Genomic DNA, 19,994 nt, shown 5'->3' with positions numbered 1-19,994 from the left:
GCGGGGCTAAGGGTTCATTATACAAGGGGCTCCATGAAGGCGGGGCTGGAGGTCATTATACAAGGGGCTCCATGAAGGCGGAGCCAGGGGGCATTATACAAGGGGCTCCATGAAGGCGGGGCCAGGGGGCATTATACAAGGGGCTCCATGAAGGCGGGGCCGGGGGTCATTATACAAGGGGCTCCATGAAGGCGGGGCCAGGGGTCATTATACAAGAGGCTCCATGAAGGCGGGGCCAGGGGTCATTATACAAGGGGCTCCATGAAGGCGGGGCTAAGGGGTCATTATACAAGGGGCTCCATGAAGGCGGGGCCAGGGGTCATTATACAAGAGGCTCCATGAAGGCGGGGCTAGGGGTCATTATACAAGGGGCTCCATGAAGGCGGGGCCAGGGGTCATTATACAAGGGGCTCCATGAAGGCGGGGCCAGGGGTCATTATGCAAGGGTCTCCATGAAGGCGGGGCCGGAGGTCATTATACAAGGGGCTCCATGAAGGCGGGGCTGGAGGTCATTATACAAGGGGCTCCATGAAGGCGGGGCCAGGGGACATTGTACAAGGGGCTCCATGAAGGCGGGGCCAGGGGTCATTGTACAAGGGGCTCCATGAAGGCGGGGCCGAGGGATTATTATACAAGGGGCTCCATGAAGGCGGGGCCAGGGGGAATTATACAAGGGGCTCCATGAAGGCGGGGCCAGGGGGCATTATACAAGGGGCTCCATGAAGGCGGGGCCAGGGGGCATTATACAAGGGGCTCCATGAAGGCGGGGCCAGGGGTCATTATATAAGGGGTTCCATGAAGGCGGGGCTAAGGGGTCATTATACAAGAGGCTCCATGAAGGCGGGGACGGGGGTCATTATACAAGGGGCTCCATGAAGGCGGGGCCAGGGGGAATTATACAAGGGGCTCCATGAAGGCGGGGCCAGGGGTCATTATACAAGGGGCTCCATGAAGGCGGGGCCGGGGGTCATTATACAAGGGGCTCCATGAAGGCGGAGCCAGGGGTCATTATACAAGGGGCTCCATGAAGGCGGGGCCAGGGGGAATTATACAAGGGGCTCCATGAAGGCGGGGCCAGGGGTCATTATACAGGGGGCTCCATGAAGGCGGGGCCGGGGGTCATTATACAAGGGGCTCCATGAAGGCGGGGCCAGGGGTCATTATACAGGGGGCTCCATGAAGGCGGGGCCAGGGGGCATTATACAAGGGACTCCATGAAGGCGGAACCAGGGGTCATTATACAAGGGGCTCCATGAAGGCGGGGCCAGAGGTCATTATACAAGGGGCTCCATGAAGGCAGAGCCTGGGGTCATTGTACAAGGGGCTCCATGAAGGCAGAGCCAGGGGTCATTGTACAAGGGGCTCCATGAAGGCGGAGCCAGGGGTCATTATACAAGGGGCTCCATGAAGGCGGGGCTAAGTGGTCATTATACAAGGGGCTCCATGAAGGCGGGGCTGGAGGTCATTATACAAGGGGCTCCATGAAGGCGGAGCCAGGGGGCATTATACAACGGGCTCCATGAAGGCGGGGCCAGGGGGAATTATACAAGGGGCTCCATGAAGGCGGGGCCAGGGGGCATTATACAAGGGGCTCCATGAAGGCGAGGCCAGAGGTCATTATACAAGGGGCTCCATGAAGGCGAGGCCGAAGGTCATTATACAAGGGGCTCCATGACGGCTGGGTCAGGGGTCATTATACAAGGGGCTCCATGAAGGCGGGGCCAGGGGTCATTATACAAGGGGCTCCATGAAGGCGGGGCTAAGGGTTCATTATACAAGGGGCTCCATGAAGGCGGGGCTAAGGGTTCATTATACAAGGGGCTCCATGAAGGCGGGGCCAGGGATTATTATACAAGGGGCTCCATGAAGGCGGGGCCAGGGATTATTATACAAGGGGCTCCATGAAGGCAGAGCCAGGGGTCATTGTACAAGGGGCTCCATGAAGGCGGGGCTAAGGGGTCATTATACAAGGGGCTCCATGAAGGCGGGGCCAGGGATTATTATACAAGGGGCTCCATGAAGGCGGGGTTAAGGGGTCATTGTACAAGGGGCTCCATGAAGGCGGGGTTAAGGGGTCATTGTACAAGGGGCTCCATGAAGGCAGAGCCAGGGGTCATTTTACAAGGGGCTCCATGAAGGCGGAGCCAGGGGTCATTACACAAGGGGCTCCATGAAGGCGGGGCTAAGGGTTCATTATACAAGGGGCTCCATGAAGGCGGGGCTGGAGGTCATTATACAAGGGGCTCCATGAAGGCGGAGCCAGGGGGCATTATACAAGGGGCTCCATGAAGGCGGGGCCAGGGGGCATTATACAAGGGGCTCCATGAAGGCGGGGCCGGGGGTCATTATACAAGGGGCTCCATGAAGGCGGGGCCAGGGGTCATTATACAAGAGGCTCCATGAAGGCGGGGCCAGGGGTCATTATACAAGGGGCTCCATGAAGGCGGGGCTAAGGGGTCATTATACAAGGGGCTCCATGAAGGCGGGGCCAGGGGTCATTATACAAGAGGCTCCATGAAGGCGGGGCTAGGGGTCATTATACAAGGGGCTCCATGAAGGCGGGGCCAGGGGTCATTATACAAGGGGCTCCATGAAGGCGGGGCCAGGGGTCATTATGCAAGGGTCTCCATGAAGGCGGGGCCGGAGGTCATTATACAAGGGGCTCCATGAAGGCGGGGCTGGAGGTCATTATACAAGGGGCTCCATGAAGGCGGGGCCAGGGGACATTGTACAAGGGGCTCCATGAAGGCGGGGCCAGGGGTCATTGTACAAGGGGCTCCATGAAGGCGGGGCCGAGGGATTATTATACAAGGGGCTCCATGAAGGCGGGGCCAGGGGGAATTATACAAGGGGCTCCATGAAGGCGGGGCCAGGGGGCATTATACAAGGGGCTCCATGAAGGCGGGGCCAGGGGGCATTATACAAGGGGCTCCATGAAGGCGGGGCCAGGGGTCATTATATAAGGGGTTCCATGAAGGCGGGGCTAAGGGGTCATTATACAAGAGGCTCCATGAAGGCGGGGACGGGGGTCATTATACAAGGGGCTCCATGAAGGCGGGGCCAGGGGGAATTATACAAGGGGCTCCATGAAGGCGGGGCCAGGGGTCATTATACAAGGGGCTCCATGAAGGCGGGGCCGGGGGTCATTATACAAGGGGCTCCATGAAGGCGGAGCCAGGGGTCATTATACAAGGGGCTCCATGAAGGCGGGGCCAGGGGGAATTATACAAGGGGCTCCATGAAGGCGGGGCCAGGGGTCATTATACAGGGGGCTCCATGAAGGCGGGGCCGGGGGTCATTATACAAGGGGCTCCATGAAGGCGGGGCCAGGGGTCATTATACAGGGGGCTCCATGAAGGCGGGGCCAGGGGGCATTATACAAGGGACTCCATGAAGGCGGAACCAGGGGTCATTATACAAGGGGCTCCATGAAGGCGGGGCCAGAGGTCATTATACAAGGGGCTCCATGAAGGCAGAGCCTGGGGTCATTGTACAAGGGGCTCCATGAAGGCAGAGCCAGGGGTCATTGTACAAGGGGCTCCATGAAGGCGGAGCCAGGGGTCATTATACAAGGGGCTCCATGAAGGCGGGGCTAAGTGGTCATTATACAAGGGGCTCCATGAAGGCGGGGCTGGAGGTCATTATACAAGGGGCTCCATGAAGGCGGAGCCAGGGGGCATTATACAACGGGCTCCATGAAGGCGGGGCCAGGGGGAATTATACAAGGGGCTCCATGAAGGCGGGGCCAGGGGGCATTATACAAGGGGCTCCATGAAGGCGAGGCCAGAGGTCATTATACAAGGGGCTCCATGAAGGCGAGGCCGAAGGTCATTATACAAGGGGCTCCATGACGGCTGGGTCAGGGGTCATTATACAAGGGGCTCCATGAAGGCGGGGCCAGGGGTCATTATACAAGGGGCTCCATGAAGGCGGGGCTAAGGGTTCATTATACAAGGGGCTCCATGAAGGCGGGGCTAAGGGTTCATTATACAAGGGGCTCCATGAAGGCGGGGCCAGGGATTATTATACAAGGGGCTCCATGAAGGCGGGGCCAGGGATTATTATACAAGGGGCTCCATGAAGGCAGAGCCAGGGGTCATTGTACAAGGGGCTCCATGAAGGCGGGGCTAAGGGGTCATTATACAAGGGGCTCCATGAAGGCGGGGCCAGGGATTATTATACAAGGGGCTCCATGAAGGCGGGGTTAAGGGGTCATTGTACAAGGGGCTCCATGAAGGCGGGGTTAAGGGGTCATTGTACAAGGGGCTCCATGAAGGCAGAGCCAGGGGTCATTGTACAAGGGGCTCCATGAAGGCGGAGCCAGGGGTCATTACACAAGGGGCTCCATGAAGGCGGGGCTAAGGGTTCATTATACAAGGGGCTCCATGAAGGCGGGGCTGGAGGTCATTATACAAGGGGCTCCATGAAGGCGGAGCCAGGGGGCATTATACAAGGGGCTCCATGAAGGCGGGGCCAGGGGGCATTATACAAGGGGCTCCATGAAGGCGGGGCCGGGGGTCATTATACAAGGGGCTCCATGAAGGCGGGGCCAGGGGTCATTATACAAGAGGCTCCATGAAGGCGGGGCCAGGGGTCATTATACAAGGGGCTCCATGAAGGCGGGGCTAAGGGGTCATTATACAAGGGGCTCCATGAAGGCGGGGCCAGGGGTCATTATACAAGAGGCTCCATGAAGGCGGGGCTAGGGGTCATTATACAAGGGGCTCCATGAAGGCGGGGCCAGGGGGCATTATACAAGGGGCTCCATGAAGGCGGGGCTAGGGGTCATTATACAAGAGGCTCCATGAAGGCGGGGCCAGGGGGCATTATACAAGGGGCTCCATGAAGGCGGGGCCAGGGATTATTATACATGTGTGTACAGGGAGGTGGATTTCTATAGAGTGCAGCTATATATGGCACAGCTGGTTTTGTGGCGTTTTCCTCCCTTCTTGGCAGCATCTGCACTCATTGCCTTATTTATAGAGCGCTCAGCATTACCCCGCGGCTTACATGTTACGTCAACCAGTACAAGAAGTGCTTTAGTTTCCTGACCGTATCAAATAATCGCTTACGTCACATCATTTGGCTCCAACAAAATGGCGGCCATGTGCAGACAGGAGCCGTCAGCCTGGCCTCCCCTCTACGCAGAGCGCGCGCGGCCGTAACGTATGTAATAGCCGCGCAGCCGCCTCCATGTTCTCTGAGCCCTTCCTGTCACATCTTCCCGCCAGAAGGTAGGGGCGTGGCCGCCAACGACTCCTGTCTCGGATTCGCAGCTCTTGTGTCTAATCCCTCATCAAGACCCGCCCCCCGCGCTGTAATCAGTGACGTCACCGCCTACGGCTTTGGCGGGACTTTTTGTTTGCCGCAGTTCGCGCTCATTTCATTTGTGAGGAGATTTCTCTTCTGTGAAGGAAAAAGGTTCCTGAAGCCTGAGGAGCACAATGCACGTCATCAAGAGAGGTGAGAGCCCCAAATACCGCGTACCCCCTGCCCCAGGTGGTGATATAGACTCCAAGATTACCCCAGAGCATAGATGTACCCCAATATTTACCTCATGGGACCCCAGAGTATAGACATATCACCCCTATTATCTGTGTATACCCCCTCCCCCAGGTGGTGATATAGACCCCAAGATTACCCCAGAGCATAGATGTACCCCAATATTTACCTCATAGGACCCCAGAGTATAGACATAGGCTCCATATATCTGTATGTACCCCAATATTTACCTCATAGGACCCCAGAGTATAGACATATCCCTCATATATCTGTATGTACCCCAATATTTACCTCATGGGACCCCAGAGTATAGACATGGGCTCCATATATCTGTATGTACCCCAATATTTACCTCATAGGACCCCAGAGTATAGACATATCACCCCTATTATCTGTATGTACCCCAATATTTACCACATAGGTCCCCAGAGTATAGACATAGGCTCCATATATCTGTATGTACCCCAATATTTACCTCATAGGACCCCACAGTATAGACATTCCCCATATACCTGTATGTACCCCAATATTTACCTCATAGGACCCCAGAGTATAGACATAGGCTCCATATATCTGTATGTACCCCAATATTTACCTCATAGGACCCCACAGTATAGACATTCCCCATATACCTGTATGTACCCCAATATTTACCTCATAGGACCCCAGAGTATAGACATATCACCCCTAATATCTGTATGTACCCTAATATTTACCTCATGGGACCCTCTGAGTATAGACATATCCTCCATATATCTGTATGTACCCCAATATTTACCTCATAGGACCCCACAGTATAGACATTCCCCATATACCTGTATGTACCCCAATATTTACCTCATAGGACCCCACAGTATAGACATTCCCCATATACCTGTATGTACCCCAATATTTACCTCATAGGACCCCAGAGTATAGACATATCCCTCGTATATCTGTATGTACCCCAATATTTACCTCATGGGACCCTCTGAGTATAGACATAGGCTCCATATATCTGTATGTACCCCAATATTTACCTCATAGGACCCCAGAGTATAGACATAGGCTCCATATATCTGTATGTACCCCAATATTTACCTCATAGGACCCCAGAGTATAGACATATCCCCCATATATCTGTATGTTCCCCAATATTTACCTCATAGGACCCCAGAGTATAGACATTCCCCATATACCTGTATGTACCCCAATATTTACCTCATAGGACCCGGGTATAGACTTATCCCCCATGTATCTGTATGTACCCTAATATTTACCTCTTAGGACCCCCTGATAATAGCCGACCCCTGCGTCTGTATTGTTACCCTGTAATCCATAAACATCACCTGTGAACATCAAAGGTGCCCCCCAAAGTATACAGATATCCACTCGTATATAAGGGGTGGGAAGTATCTGAGTGATACCTTGGGTGTACATCTCCATCTGAGACCCCCAATATCATATATAACCCGTTACACCTCAGATGTACCCCCAAATATCTTTATAATCTCCCTAATGTCCTCCCTCTGTGCCTTATACCCCCCAATGTTCTTTCATACACCCCTCTATCAAGGTATATCCAAACATGCACCTGTATAAGAGGGTGTATACCGATATTTTGGGGTAACTTCTCATGCATACACCCCATATATGAAGTAGCACTAATATCCTTGTATATCCTCTCACACCTCTCCTTGAATGACTGCCCTTAATGCACCTCTGTGCCCGAAAAATTACCCCAAATATTCTCACACCCCTATGTCCAAGGTATCACAGTATAACCTTATATAAACAGCTGTAACCCCCTATCCCAAATATCCTAATACACCCCTGCTCCTATAGTGCAGACAATGCCATCTGTAGTGCGGAGGCTGGGGGTTATTTTGGGTTCATCCCTGTGACTTGTCCTGTAAAATGTATGGACCTGTCGGGTGGCCTCCTGTTGATCTGCTGTGTATTTTGGAGGGTGCACCCTACATGAGGGTCACTTTTGTGTATAATCCCCTCCTCCACATCTTTATATCTACAGATAACATAAGATCCTGTGTAAATATCTTCCAGGTGAATGTTTACATTGAGGTTTCATGATGTGACCCTTGTCCTGGCTGATCATTCCTCCCCCCAGAATGATGACCCTTATGGTGACGCGTCATGTGTGACCCTTGCCCTGTCTGACCATCTCCCACCCCCCTGAATGACCCTTATGGTGAAGTCTCATGATCTTTCCTTCTTTCTCCACAGATGGGCGGCAGGAGCGCGTCATGTTTGATAAGATCACGTCCCGCATCCAGAAGCTTTGCTATGGACTTAACGCAGATTTTGTGGATCCGGTGAGTGCTGCAGCGATGATCTGTTTTGTATATGTGGGTTACTGAGTGATTACAACCAGGTATCGTCTGGTAGCACGGTGGCTCAGTGGCTAGCACTACAGCCTTTCAGTGCTGGGGTCCTGGATTCAAGTTCCATCCAGGTCCTTTGTTTTCCTCCCATACTCCAAAATAATACAGGTAGGTTGATTAGATTGTGAGCCCCAATGGGGACAGGGACTGATCTGGCAAACTCTGTACAGCACTGAGTAATCTGTGTGCACTATATAAATTAAAGGAATTCTTAAATTATGTGTCCGCAGGCTCAGATCACAATGAAAGTCATCCAGGGCCTGTACAGCGGTGTCACCACTGTGGAGCTGGACACCCTGGCGGCAGAGACCGCAGCCACCCTGACTACTAAACACCCTGACTATGCTATTCTGGCCGCAAGGATCGCAGTGTCCAATCTGCACAAGGAGACCAAGAAGATCTTCAGTGGTGAGCAAACTAGTCATTTATTTCTTATTTGGAATTGTCTTGTACAGGAAGGTCGGAAAGAGCCTGAAACACTAATCATCCCCTGCCAATCTCATATCCATCACCTGTCTTGGCTTAGAAGAACAAATGTCAGATAACTGTTAGGAAATTCGGCACTTTTACCTGACTGCTGCTCTCTCCTCAGGCTGTGTTCACATGTGGTGTTTACATTGCGTTTTGAAATGCAATTTATCAGCCGAGCATTTTGTAAATACAAATGTTGCGTTAACAGAATGTTATGAGGCGTCTCCCCTGAGCTGATAGATTGGGTCTCAAAACGCACTCTCTCATCCTGCTGTAGAGGTCACTGTGATTTATGGAACTAAGGGCTTATTTCTCTCCATATTGTTTTCCTGAGACATCACCGCAAAATCCACAAAATGTTATCTAAACTTTTAGTCCATGCAATAAAAATGCAAATGAACTGTGATTACAATCTCAAAACTCATTACGACTCCAACCTGTAATAGCCACCGGGAAGATGCAAGCAGTGTTGAGTCCCTGTCTTCTAAAGTGGAACATCTGCAGGGGAGGCGTCTCTCTAATAGACCACAAAACCAAGGGGCAGTCACCTAGTGGATCCAAAGACACAAATCCTGCATTCGCAGAACAGTGGCAGCTGCTGCCGTCAGCCAAGTAGTGCAGAGTATTACACAGCCTGGGGAGATGGAGGAAACACCCTCATCACTAAGGTCCAATTTAATATTGCATTTAGAAGTGAACAATCCATTTAAAGTTGTTGCCTGGAGGTCAAAAATCATGTCTGCTTTCATCAGAAGTGGACTCTCCTGACCATGAGTAGTTAATAACGTAATAGCTGCTTGGCCCAGGAAGATATGGACATGACAAAACCAATTCTAATTTTGGGAGGGAAGCGGAGTCATTTTATTTCTATCTACGTGTGTGGTTTTTGTGAATTTTTAATTTTTACTGTCCCACTAGGGGACTTGCATTGGGAATATATATTGTATATATCAGTCTTTTACTGACATTTTGGCCATGGAACCCAGACTTGGACTGGGCCTCATAGGCGCTGTACATGGCAGAGATAGAGGCCTTTGTCAGACCTCCGGCTGCCATGTCAACCATCCCAACGCCCAGCAATCGTGCTGCTGGGGGCCAGAGGAGTGACAGGGAAACATAATAATGATAATGATAATGATAATGATAATAATAATGATAATAATAATGATAATAATAATGATAATAATAATGATAATAATAATGATAATAATAATAATAATCATAATCATAATCATCTTTACAAATCATAGGGGACATATACAACTATATTACACTACAAAGAACAAACAGTCATATGGAACAATAGGAGTGATGGCCCTGCTCACAAGAGCTTACAGACTATGAGGATGAGGGGGTGACACAAGAGGTTGTATAATGGTCCAGCCATTCTTTATAAGGGAACAATATAAAATAATTTAATAAATAATTTACTAAACAACGATGTTGCTGCGTTAACCAGCCATCAGCCGCCATCTTATTTACAGGGTCCAAGGTGAAAGACTGCAGAGAAGCCTGGAGCTTGGTATATATCTGCTGTTTGCCCGATAACAGATAGGATAGTACATAGGATGGATTAGTAAAGGGAGAGTTGACATTTCATGCAGTTAGCGAGTGTGATAGGCTTGCCTAAAGAGATGGGTTTTAAGAGCACGTTTGAAGCTTTGGAGGGTGGGTATTAGTCTCAGAGTCTGGGGAAGGGCATTCCAGAGAATTGGTGCAACTCGGGAGAAGTCCTGGAGACGTGCATGGGAGGTTCGAATTAAGGTAGAGATTAATCTAATGTCACTGGCAGATCGAAGAGCACGGGAAGGGCAATAGACTGAGATGAGAGAAGAGAGATAGGGAGGTGCAGCATTATTCAGAGATTTGTGGAAACATACAAGAAACATACTTGATTGCGGCAGTTAAGGGGTTAAATTGCACGGCAAGGCACAGCCTCCCTGCCTGGCAGAGATCAGGGTGTATGTAAAACCTGGTCTCACTCTGACCCCGACGATGCAATCCTGATGACTATATAGATCGTCCTCATCGGCAGGCAGATGCTGCATAAGAACGATCTGTATCGTCAGCTGGTGTTAAGCAGTAAACTTAATATGAACCCATGATGGTTTTTCTGATCAGTCTAATGGGAGCTCTTTGTTTTTATAGAGGTGATGGAAGATCTGTATAACTATGTGAACCCCTTGAACGGTCGTCACTCGCCCATGGTTTCTAAGGAGACGCTGGACCTTGTACTCGCCAATAAAGATGTAAGTTCTGTATAAACCCGGGTTATGTTACCACTAATGGCAAATACAAATCTAAGCAGACGCCTCCTGTATACCTTTATGTGACTATGTAATAAGTGCTGGGGGTCTTCTCACAGGAGTGTTGTGGCCTCTGACCTCTCCTTAGGCTTGTGGGGAGACCCCCATATTAATGTGGTGTAAGCCTGTGGGGAGACCCCCATATTAATGTGGTGTAAGCCTGTGGGGAGACCCCCATATTAATGTGGTGTAAGCCTGTGGGGAGACCCCCATATTAATGTGGTGTAAGCCTGTGGGGAGACCCCCATATTAATGTGGTGTAAGCCTGTGGGGAGACCCCCATATTAATGTGGTGTAAGCCTGTGGGGAGACCCCCATATTAATGTGGTGTAAGCCTGTGGGGAGACCCCCATATTAATGTGGTGTAAGCCTGTGGGGAGACCCCCATATTAATGTGGTGTAAGCCTGTGGGGAGACCCCCATATTAATGTGGTGTAAGCCTGTGGGGAGACCCCCATATTAATGTGGTGTAAGCCGCCTTCATTGAGCCTCCTGATATTTATCATGCCTCCTTGTTTTCCTCAGCGTCTCAACTCCTCCATCATCTATGATCGAGACTTCTCCTATAATTTCTTTGGATTTAAGGTGAGGACTGGGTTTGGGCCGCCAGCCTGATGTAAACACTGAGATCCTTGTAGACCTTCACTAATTCTTTTCACTTTCCTCTCAGACACTGGAACGTTCCTATTTGCTAAAAATTAATGGAAAAGGTAAGTGAACAGATGTTACCAGTCAGGGGGGTTTGGGTTTTTACCCTTCATTGTCTTCTCCATATATGAAACCCCTTCTCTCTCTTCCTGCAGTGGCAGAGCGGCCCCAGCACATGCTCATGAGGGTGTCTGTGGGCATCCACCAAGAGGACATTGAAGCCGCAATAGAAACCTACAACCTTCTGTCTGAGAAATGGTTCACCCATGCGTCCCCCACACTGTTCAATGCAGGCACCAACAGACCCCAACTCTCCAGGTATGTTACAGTACAGTCAGCGGCCGCCCCCGGTGTATCCTGCACCTCTGTTACCCAGGTGGTTTGTCATTCCTCCTGAACCTACAAATATACCCTCATCTCTGCATGTCGGAGCTGCCTATAACCAATTTAAACAACGGTTAATCTCATGGATATTTGTGCAAACCTCCAGCAGAAACCCAAAGGTCAAGCCCTGGATAAGTCTGACACTGAGATGTGACTCTAGCATTTATTTAAGTCTATTTTCTAACCTTTGCAGACCCTGATGAACACGCTCTAGTCTTACCCCTGTAATGTGATCTGTACACTGTTATATCCTAATGATCTCCGCCTGGTCTGACCCTCCCTCTGTGTGTGTGTGACAGAGACCTCTAGTGGTTGCATCTGTATGTAGCAGATCTACAATGACTGCTTTGAAGGGACCTATTATTTACTTGGTGTATTGCTGTAAATGAAATAACTTTCACATTTTCTTTATATTTTTACACTTTTTACCTCTTGTTTAAAAAGCAGCATTTATTAAATAACACACGGTTGGGATACTAAGCTGCCATAATACACTACCATTGAAAGGTTTCCCTGCCCAGGATGTTTCATTAAAGGGGTTTTCACATGAAAGAAAATTCTTAAATCTCAACCCCCCTAGTGATAACACAGTAAATATCTTTTTAACCTTCATAAGTTTACTCGGTTTTATTGCTGTTTTAGCTCCTTTATATACACTTTCATCTGGCTGCTGAACAGTGTACTTGTATCTGACATATTTTGTATCTGCCTATTTTATGGAAGGACATTCAGCTCTCCCAACATCTCTGCTATATCGCAACACACTAGATCTGCTGTGCCTTCCCAAATAAAGAACTTATCTGTCTGTAGCTTGTAGTTCTCCCCATGCTACTGTCAGATGGAGTCAGTGTGAGCTCCGCCCTGGACTGCAGGAGGAGGGGCTAGAGTGCTGGGCGGGACGAGAAACTTGTCATCAGCACAGCCGTCAAACAGAAATCTTGGTCATCAGTGTCTATCGATGAGGAGCTGACACCCGGCCCTGCACTGATACAGCTGTTACAGAATCAACGAAATGGTGTGAGGTTATGCAAGTGTAAAGGGCTAAAACACGTGACTGTGTTCATGATGCTGCTGTTTCACATGGAAGTGGGGGATCCTTGCATCCTACATCACTATTAAACTTGGTGTCCCATCCACAGCATTGTGGTTGGTTGGACAGTGATTCATGGACCGACCCCTCCCATTGGGTGTTTTGGGCCCAAAGCTATATGCAGATCTGTTCTGTGTGAAAGTGACTTAACCCTTCTTTTATCTCCTAGCTGTTTCCTGCTCTGCATGAAAGATGACAGCATTGAAGGCATCTACGATACCTTGAAGCAATGTGCTCTGATCTCCAAGTCGGCTGGAGGGATCGGACTTGCTGTCAGCTGTATCCGGGCCACTGGGAGTTATATTGCAGGGGTGAGTGTACAGGGGTAGTAATGTTTATTACAGAGGTTTGCTTGTGAGTTATTAATGTGTTGTGATCAGCGCATGGCACCACCCCACTAAAATACTGCAGCCTCTTTCGATAGGAATTGTACTACTTATAATGTGAAATTATTTACTGGTGGTCCAGTGTTTTCACTCACAGGCCTTGTGGACATTGGTCCCGTGGACCTGTTAGTGTTATTCAAGTGACTGTGCCTGAACTCTGCAGAGCTTTGTTTCTGGTATCAATGTCCTGAGTGAGAAGTGCAGATGCTATAGCACGCTTACATCAGTGGCGGATCTTCCCTTACTGATAAAGGGCTTATCTGGAGAGGGAAAACTGGTTACACCTGACCATGGTTTGTGCCAGTATCACAACTCTGCTTCATTTATCTCATAGTCGGGTCTGGCACTGTATTTGGACAATAGCGGCCATATTTTTCATCCTCCAGGCAATTGCATATCCCCTTTTTGTAGGCCTTTTCCCATGTAGACTGATGTTTCCATTGAATAGTGTGTGTACCTCCGTATGTGTGACCACTCTCCAACTCTATGGCAGTGCTGAGCACAGTCTCTGTTCATCTTTAGAGCAAATAACAGAGGGTTGGGCATGTGTGGTGCACTCTATTTAGTCTGACTTCTATGTTTCCAAGATGGAAGTGGATCTGACATAAATGGTCTACATGGGGAAAGTCCTTTATGGACCAAAGTAGCAAATGTAAAGGGTTAATTGTACTCCTGTGACTAGTAACCCTATCCGCTTGGTTAGCGGTAACTGTGTTGGCCCCCTTGCTGATGCGTGCAATACTAAGATTTTAATTTTGCACTACAACATGTTTGTTTTTTTTTGCTTTCTAGACAAATGGTAATTCCAATGGCCTGGTGCCAATGCTGCGCGTCTACAACAACACGGCCCGCTACGTAGATCAGGGAGGAAACAAGGTTTGTATCTGTCTTTGTGAGGTCTTTGTGTAGATTGTATTTCTGAAGGGCTTCTCATCCTGCCTCCTATGTTTTAGACATTTATACATTGAACACTTACTTAGCTGTTCACATATTTTCCTGCAGAGACCTGGGGCGTTTGCCATCTACCTGGAGCCATGGCATTACGATGTCTTTGAGTTCCTGGATCTGAAGAAAAATACTGGAAAGGAGGAGCAGCGGGCGAGGGATCTCTTCTTTGCCCTATGGATCCCAGATCTCTTCATGAAACGTGTGGAATCGAATCAGGTACAGAAAATCGGAGGATGCTTTTACTAAACTATAACCAGTCATTAGGAGTGAAGTCTTTATTATGCTATATTTAACCCTTTTATAGGACTGGTCCTTGATGTGTCCTCACGAGTGTCCAGGTCTAGAGGAAGTTTGGGGGGAGAAGTTTGAAGAGCTCTATGAAAGGTGGGTGTGTCAGATTGTAAAATTATGCACAAAATGTTTTTAAGTTGTGTCCTGTTACGGAGTAATCTTTTTTTTTTTTGTGTTTTTTCAGGTACGAGAGAGAGGGTCGGGCTCGTAAAGTAGTGAAGGCTCAGCAGCTGTGGTATGCCGTTATGGAATCTCAGACAGAAACCGGCACGCCGTACATGCTCTACAAGGATTCGTGTAACCGCAAGAGCAACCAGCAGAATCTGGGCACGATTAAGTGCAGTAATCTGTGCACAGAGATTGTGGAGTACACCAGCGACAAAGAGGTGAGGCTTATTAGGTAGAATATACTGTAGCAAGTGGTGTATAGAGGTAACCTGATGCACTGTGTAGTCTTGTCTCTCTGTAGGATACTTTTCATATGTACTAAGGTTTTACAGCCATCTGGATATCCTGTGTTGTACCTGTCTGATGCACGATGTAGTCTTGTATTTCTGCAGTAAACACTTTGCTTTGTAGTTTGGTTTTATAATCACATGGATATCCTTTTGTTGTAGGTTGCTGTATGTAACTTGGCTTCTCTGGCGCTGAACATGTATGTGACACAAGACCGGACCTATGACTTCAAAAAGCTGGCGGATGTGACCAGAGTCGTAGTCAGAAACCTCAACAAAATCATTGACATCAACTTCTATCCAGTACCTGAGGTGAGGACGTCTGTGCTGGTCGTGTCTGCAAACTTTCTGGCCCCAATTCTAGTGCACTAAATAACATCCCTCTTCACAGGCCGAGTACTCCAACAAGAGACACCGGCCCATTGGGATTGGTGTGCAGGGCCTGGCGGACGCCTTTATCATGATGAGATATCCTTTTGAGAGCGCTGAAGCTCAGTTACTGAACAGGCAGATCTTCGAGACCATCTATTACGCTGCTCTGGAGGCAAGCTGTGAACTCGCCAAGGAGCTTGGTGCTTACGATACATATGAGGGGTCTCCAGTCAGTAAAGGGGTAAGAAACGGTTCAGCATTTATTTTCCTTTTGCATCAAAGTTATACTCCTGGATGATGATAAATTGATTTATTTCTACAGACCTTACAGCATGACATGTGGGATGTGACCCCTACAGATCTCTGGGACTGGAAGTCTCTAAAAGAGAGAATTGCTAAGTAAGTAACCACAACACTCCTGCGCACTGTTGTCTTGTATGGGATGTTTGGATTGACTTGCAGGCTTTGGGTTACCTAGAGTGCATCTGGTTAGTGGGTTACAGCTGTCTGGTACCCCACCCTCCCTATAATACATGTTTAGTGGATCGGTATAGATGCTTAAACTAGATAATGTTCCTTTAATGAGCAGCAACTTACAATTTTAGTCTTTTTCACTTCAAGATGTGGGAATGAGCTGCAGCAATTGCACATTAGACTTCTAAATTGGCTTTTTCTGGAGTTGTTTGCATTTTTTTGTCATCTTCTTGTACACTTGTTGTCGTGTCTCACTCAACCCTCAACTTTCTTGCCAGGTTTGGTGTTAGAAACAGCCTTCTCCTTGCTCCAATGCCCACTGCTTCCACTGCCCAGATCCTGGGAAACAATGAGTCCATTGAACCGTACACTAGTAACATCTACACCCGCAGAGTTTTATCCGGGGAGTTCCAGGTATACACAATACTTGCCTTTTATGTCATGTCTTTGCAATTCAGCAGCAGCAACCTCTGCAGTTTGCCTTGGATGCCTTTCACCCAGGTTTGTCCTGTCTTTTTAGATTGTGAACCCGCACTTGCTAAAGGATCTCACTGAAAGAGGATTATGGAATGAAGAGATGAAGAATCAGATCATTGCTTGTAATGGATCTATTCAGGTAAAGCTCAGACTAGAATTTGTCTGTATAGAGCAGTGGTGGCGAACCTATGGCATTGGTGCCAGAGATGGCACTCAGAGACCTCTCTGTGGGCACGCGGGCTGTCTCAGAGTTTAGACATGGCATCTTCCTGCAGTCTCTGGCACAACAAGTAGTACCCTGCTGTGCACAGGGTTGGATTGGACCTCAAAGATTCTGTTAGCAATAAGTTTGGTACTGCCTAAATTGCCGTGTTGGCACTTTGGGACAAGCTAGTGTGTTTTGGGTCTCATTTTGGGCACTCTATCTTTAAGGTTCGCCATCACTGGTATAGAGTGTGGGGAAAGTTCTTTAGTATTGAGAGTTATAGGGACTGTCTAATACTCTTGGTACCACCACTGAATAGGAACAACCTCAAACGCTGTATAAGACTTGAATATTTTATATTGCATGTTCAGACCATCGATGACATTCCCAATGACTTGAAAGAACTCTACAAGACCGTGTGGGAGATTTCTCAGAAGACTGTGATTAAGATGGCGGCTGACAGAGGAGCCTACATTGACCAGAGTCAGTCCTTAAACATCCATGTGGCAGAACCCAACTACGGCAAACTGACCAGCATGCACTTCTATGGATGGAAGCAGGTGTGTCACGTGTACATGCATGTAAAACTGTGCAATCTTCTGTCATTATGTGAAATATGCAGCATATTTCATATAAAGTATGGGGCCCACATGTAACAGAGGGGTCTCATCAGGTAGATCATTGCTTTATTATTCACATGTGACCAGAGCCTGACTCCCTGATGTGGACAGTATCCGCCTTTTCCTCACTGTTCTCTCTTTCTAGGGATTGAAGACGGGCATGTACTACCTGCGCACACGGCCGGCAGCTAATCCCATCCAGTTCACATTAAACAAGGAAAAGCTCAAGGAAAAAGAGAGCCTAACAAAGGAGTCAGACAAAATAGAAGAGAAGGAGCGAAATAAAGCCGCCATGGTGTGTTCCCTAGAAAACCGGGATGATTGTCTCATGTGCGGATCATAGAGGAGATTCCGCTCCAGCTTGTATAGACTTTCGGCTGCTCATGACTTGAGTCCCTGTAAAGCCTCCGCTTACATACGCACATAGTCTACAGTCTCTTGGGTCGGGCCTTGTAGCCTGTTTATAACCTGGTGGTCGGGAAGGATCATCCGTCGCTCCGTGCTGTCGTTCTTGTGCACTAGAAACTAATGAATTCATCTTTTTCTACAAAAGGTCTGAGAGTTTTTATTTGGTAGTTTATGATGTAATGAGGGTCATTCTAAGGTAAAAGGTGTAGCATTTCCTGTGTGCTTTATGATGCATGGAGACCTCACTAGGGTCCCCTGGCTAATCTGACAACCTACTATCACAGCTATCTTTTTTGAAATCTTTATTGCCCTAATATGTAAATTTTGTAAAGCGGCTACTGGGGCGTGGAGTAGCCGGACATGAGGCTACCTGCTGCGGCTACTCCGCGCCCCAGTAGCCTCTTTACTCCTACTGCAGATCGAGGCCTCCCCAAGCGGGGGTGGGTGTCAGCTGTATTAGACAGCTGACACCTGGTAACTTCTGCATTCGGTGTTGTTGAGCTGAGGGCGGGTCCTAACAGTTCTGCTCATAGCCGCTGCCATCAAATGCTGGTTGGTGCCCCAGGGCACTGGCTGGCACAATGACGGCAAGCAGCCTATTATTCTATATTGCTTTCTGTTGGAGAAGATGTAAATATTCAAAACTATTGCAGTATATTTCATTGCAGAAATTATGGGACCCCCCAGTATATTGTAGAAGTGATAGGACCCCCAAGGGTTCAAGTACCTTAGCAGGCCTTGTATGACTTAAATATGAAGAGAAATTATAACAATTAAAATTGCCCTCCTTTCCCTAGGTCTATTTACAATATAGAAACCAAATTCTGGCCATGAACCCCGTAACAGAAAATGGCGCTTAAATAGCCAAGCTTTGCCATTTAGCCTCCAATAAAAACTTTAAGTAATCCAAAGGTCTTAGTTTTCAGAATATCACACCCTTCTTCTGAATTTTAAAAGCAGATTTCACTTGGACCCGTTCGCGCGTCATAATGGACACGTCCTAAATCTGGTGCGCGGCAGAATGAAGATTTGTTATTTAATATGTGATTCTTAAACTCCTCCCCCAAGTTTATTTCTTCAAACCCTACAATTACTTTGCCAATTTCACTACACTTGGAATTCCGCTTTCCAGTACATTTCACAGAAGATTAACTCCCCCCCCCCCCCCCCCAATGTTTGCCGTAATAGTATACCAAACACAAAGAAAAAGGCTGATGTGCGAATTGGACAACAAAATATTTTATTTAATTACGTAAGTCTTTGCTGGTTTTTTAAAGTGGTTTTTAAGTGTCAGGCTGCATTCAAATACAAAATCCATACAATTTGTATGTAACAACTACAAAGAATGTGACTTTATTGCTGGAGCAGAAACCTAGCAAGGGTATACAATACATAAGAAATATACTTATAAAGCATTACCAGGTAAGTCGAGGTAGCAATCGGATGGAGTGGAGAGACCCCACGCGTATCGCCTTGTAGACAGGCTTCCTCAGGGGATGGTAATATGTCACACCTCGACTCCGGCTGTATGGCGAGGACTCATGTGCTGGCACAGAGCGCGGGTGTTATCCATGTAGATGTTTCTATCAAAGCTGCTCGTAGGCGGCACTATATTGGATATGACTGCCTTGGGTCCTATTATGTCTGATTTTAACCTCTATAACAACGTGATTTGCACATGGTAATAGATGTGTAAAATCCCCATGTACTGCCACACTGTAGTATAGCTGAATCAATGGGACAAACTAGGGTTAAAGTAGTAAAAATTGCCCTCCTTTCCCAAGAACTCGTATAAATATTAACAATAAGAATCATAAACCTGTTAGGTATCGTGTTCCCAAAGCAGTGAAATTGTTGAAAAAATTTTACAGATTTACAGATTTCACTGTATGCCCCAAATGACTTGTCTACTTCATTCTTTGGGTCGGTACGGTTACAGGGATATCAAATGTATACAGGTTTTGTTTTTATAAATTTACAGAAAGAATTGTCAGGATCCACTATTAGTGGATCCTCTGGACCACCATGGGTGGTGGTACTAGCAGACACCTGGGACCGGAATCTAAGTGGCACCTGGCTCTCACAAAGGCCCGCTGCGGCAGGATGCCACAGGTTAGTCAACAGGTGTGACTAGCCCCCAGTGTCAACCAAGATTGAGGTACCTTTGTAGGAGATAGGAGGAACCTATGCAGAGAGCCCGATCCAGGATATTCTTCTCGGGTTACCAAGACCTCTCCTCTGGGCCGAATCCCTTCCAGTCGACAAGATAGAATCGTTTCCCTCTGACCGTCTTCATATCAAGGACTTCTTTCACTTCGAAGACATCGGAAGCTTCAGGAGCAGGAGGTGGTACTTGCTGGGAGAATCGATTTAAGGATTACAGGTTTCAGTAGGGAGACGTGGAAAGAATTTGGCATGCGCATGGTGGGAGGAAGGTAGAGCTTAGACACCACTGGATTAATGCGCTGTAACAGGTCAAATGGTCCCAGGAAACGAGGACCCAGTTTGTAACTGGGGATCTTCAACTGAACATACCTGGAAGACAGCATCACTTTATCTCCTGGAGAGAAGATGGG

The 19,994-nt window shown here is 48.1% G+C and overlaps 1 protein-coding gene across 1 annotated transcript; it reads left to right on the top strand.

The window, feature by feature from the left end:
* The first annotated feature begins 5,218 nt into the window (after nucleotides 1-5,218).
* RRM1 (ribonucleotide reductase catalytic subunit M1) lies at nucleotides 5,219-17,562 on the top strand. The gene is made up of 19 exons (XM_072133614.1): nucleotides 5,219-5,463; nucleotides 7,726-7,814; nucleotides 8,114-8,291; nucleotides 10,503-10,603; nucleotides 11,186-11,245; nucleotides 11,331-11,370; nucleotides 11,464-11,626; nucleotides 12,952-13,093; nucleotides 13,961-14,044; nucleotides 14,171-14,332; nucleotides 14,421-14,500; nucleotides 14,592-14,793; nucleotides 15,025-15,174; nucleotides 15,254-15,475; nucleotides 15,557-15,633; nucleotides 15,987-16,122; nucleotides 16,229-16,324; nucleotides 16,762-16,950; nucleotides 17,156-17,562. Exons 1-19 carry the CDS (start codon nucleotides 5,445-5,447, stop codon nucleotides 17,351-17,353), a joined length of 2,388 nt encoding a protein of 795 aa, XP_071989715.1. The 5' UTR covers nucleotides 5,219-5,444; the 3' UTR covers nucleotides 17,354-17,562.
* Nucleotides 17,563-19,994: the final 2,432 nt, after the last annotated feature.

This window comes from Engystomops pustulosus, chromosome 2 (genome assembly GCF_040894005.1).
Source record: "Engystomops pustulosus chromosome 2, aEngPut4.maternal, whole genome shotgun sequence".
Lineage (NCBI taxonomy): Eukaryota > Metazoa > Chordata > Amphibia > Anura > Leptodactylidae > Engystomops > Engystomops pustulosus.
This window is presented reverse-complemented; position numbering and strand designations above follow the sequence as displayed.

Coding starts and splice junctions, on each gene's coding strand:
- RRM1 (XM_072133614.1), top strand. Junction 14,501..14,591: donor TTTGAAGAGCTCTATGAAAG/GTGGGTGTGTCA, acceptor GTGTTTTTTCAG/GTACGAGAGAGAGGGTCGGG. Junction 15,634..15,986: donor CTAAAAGAGAGAATTGCTAA/GTAAGTAACCAC, acceptor CTTTCTTGCCAG/GTTTGGTGTTAGAAACAGCC.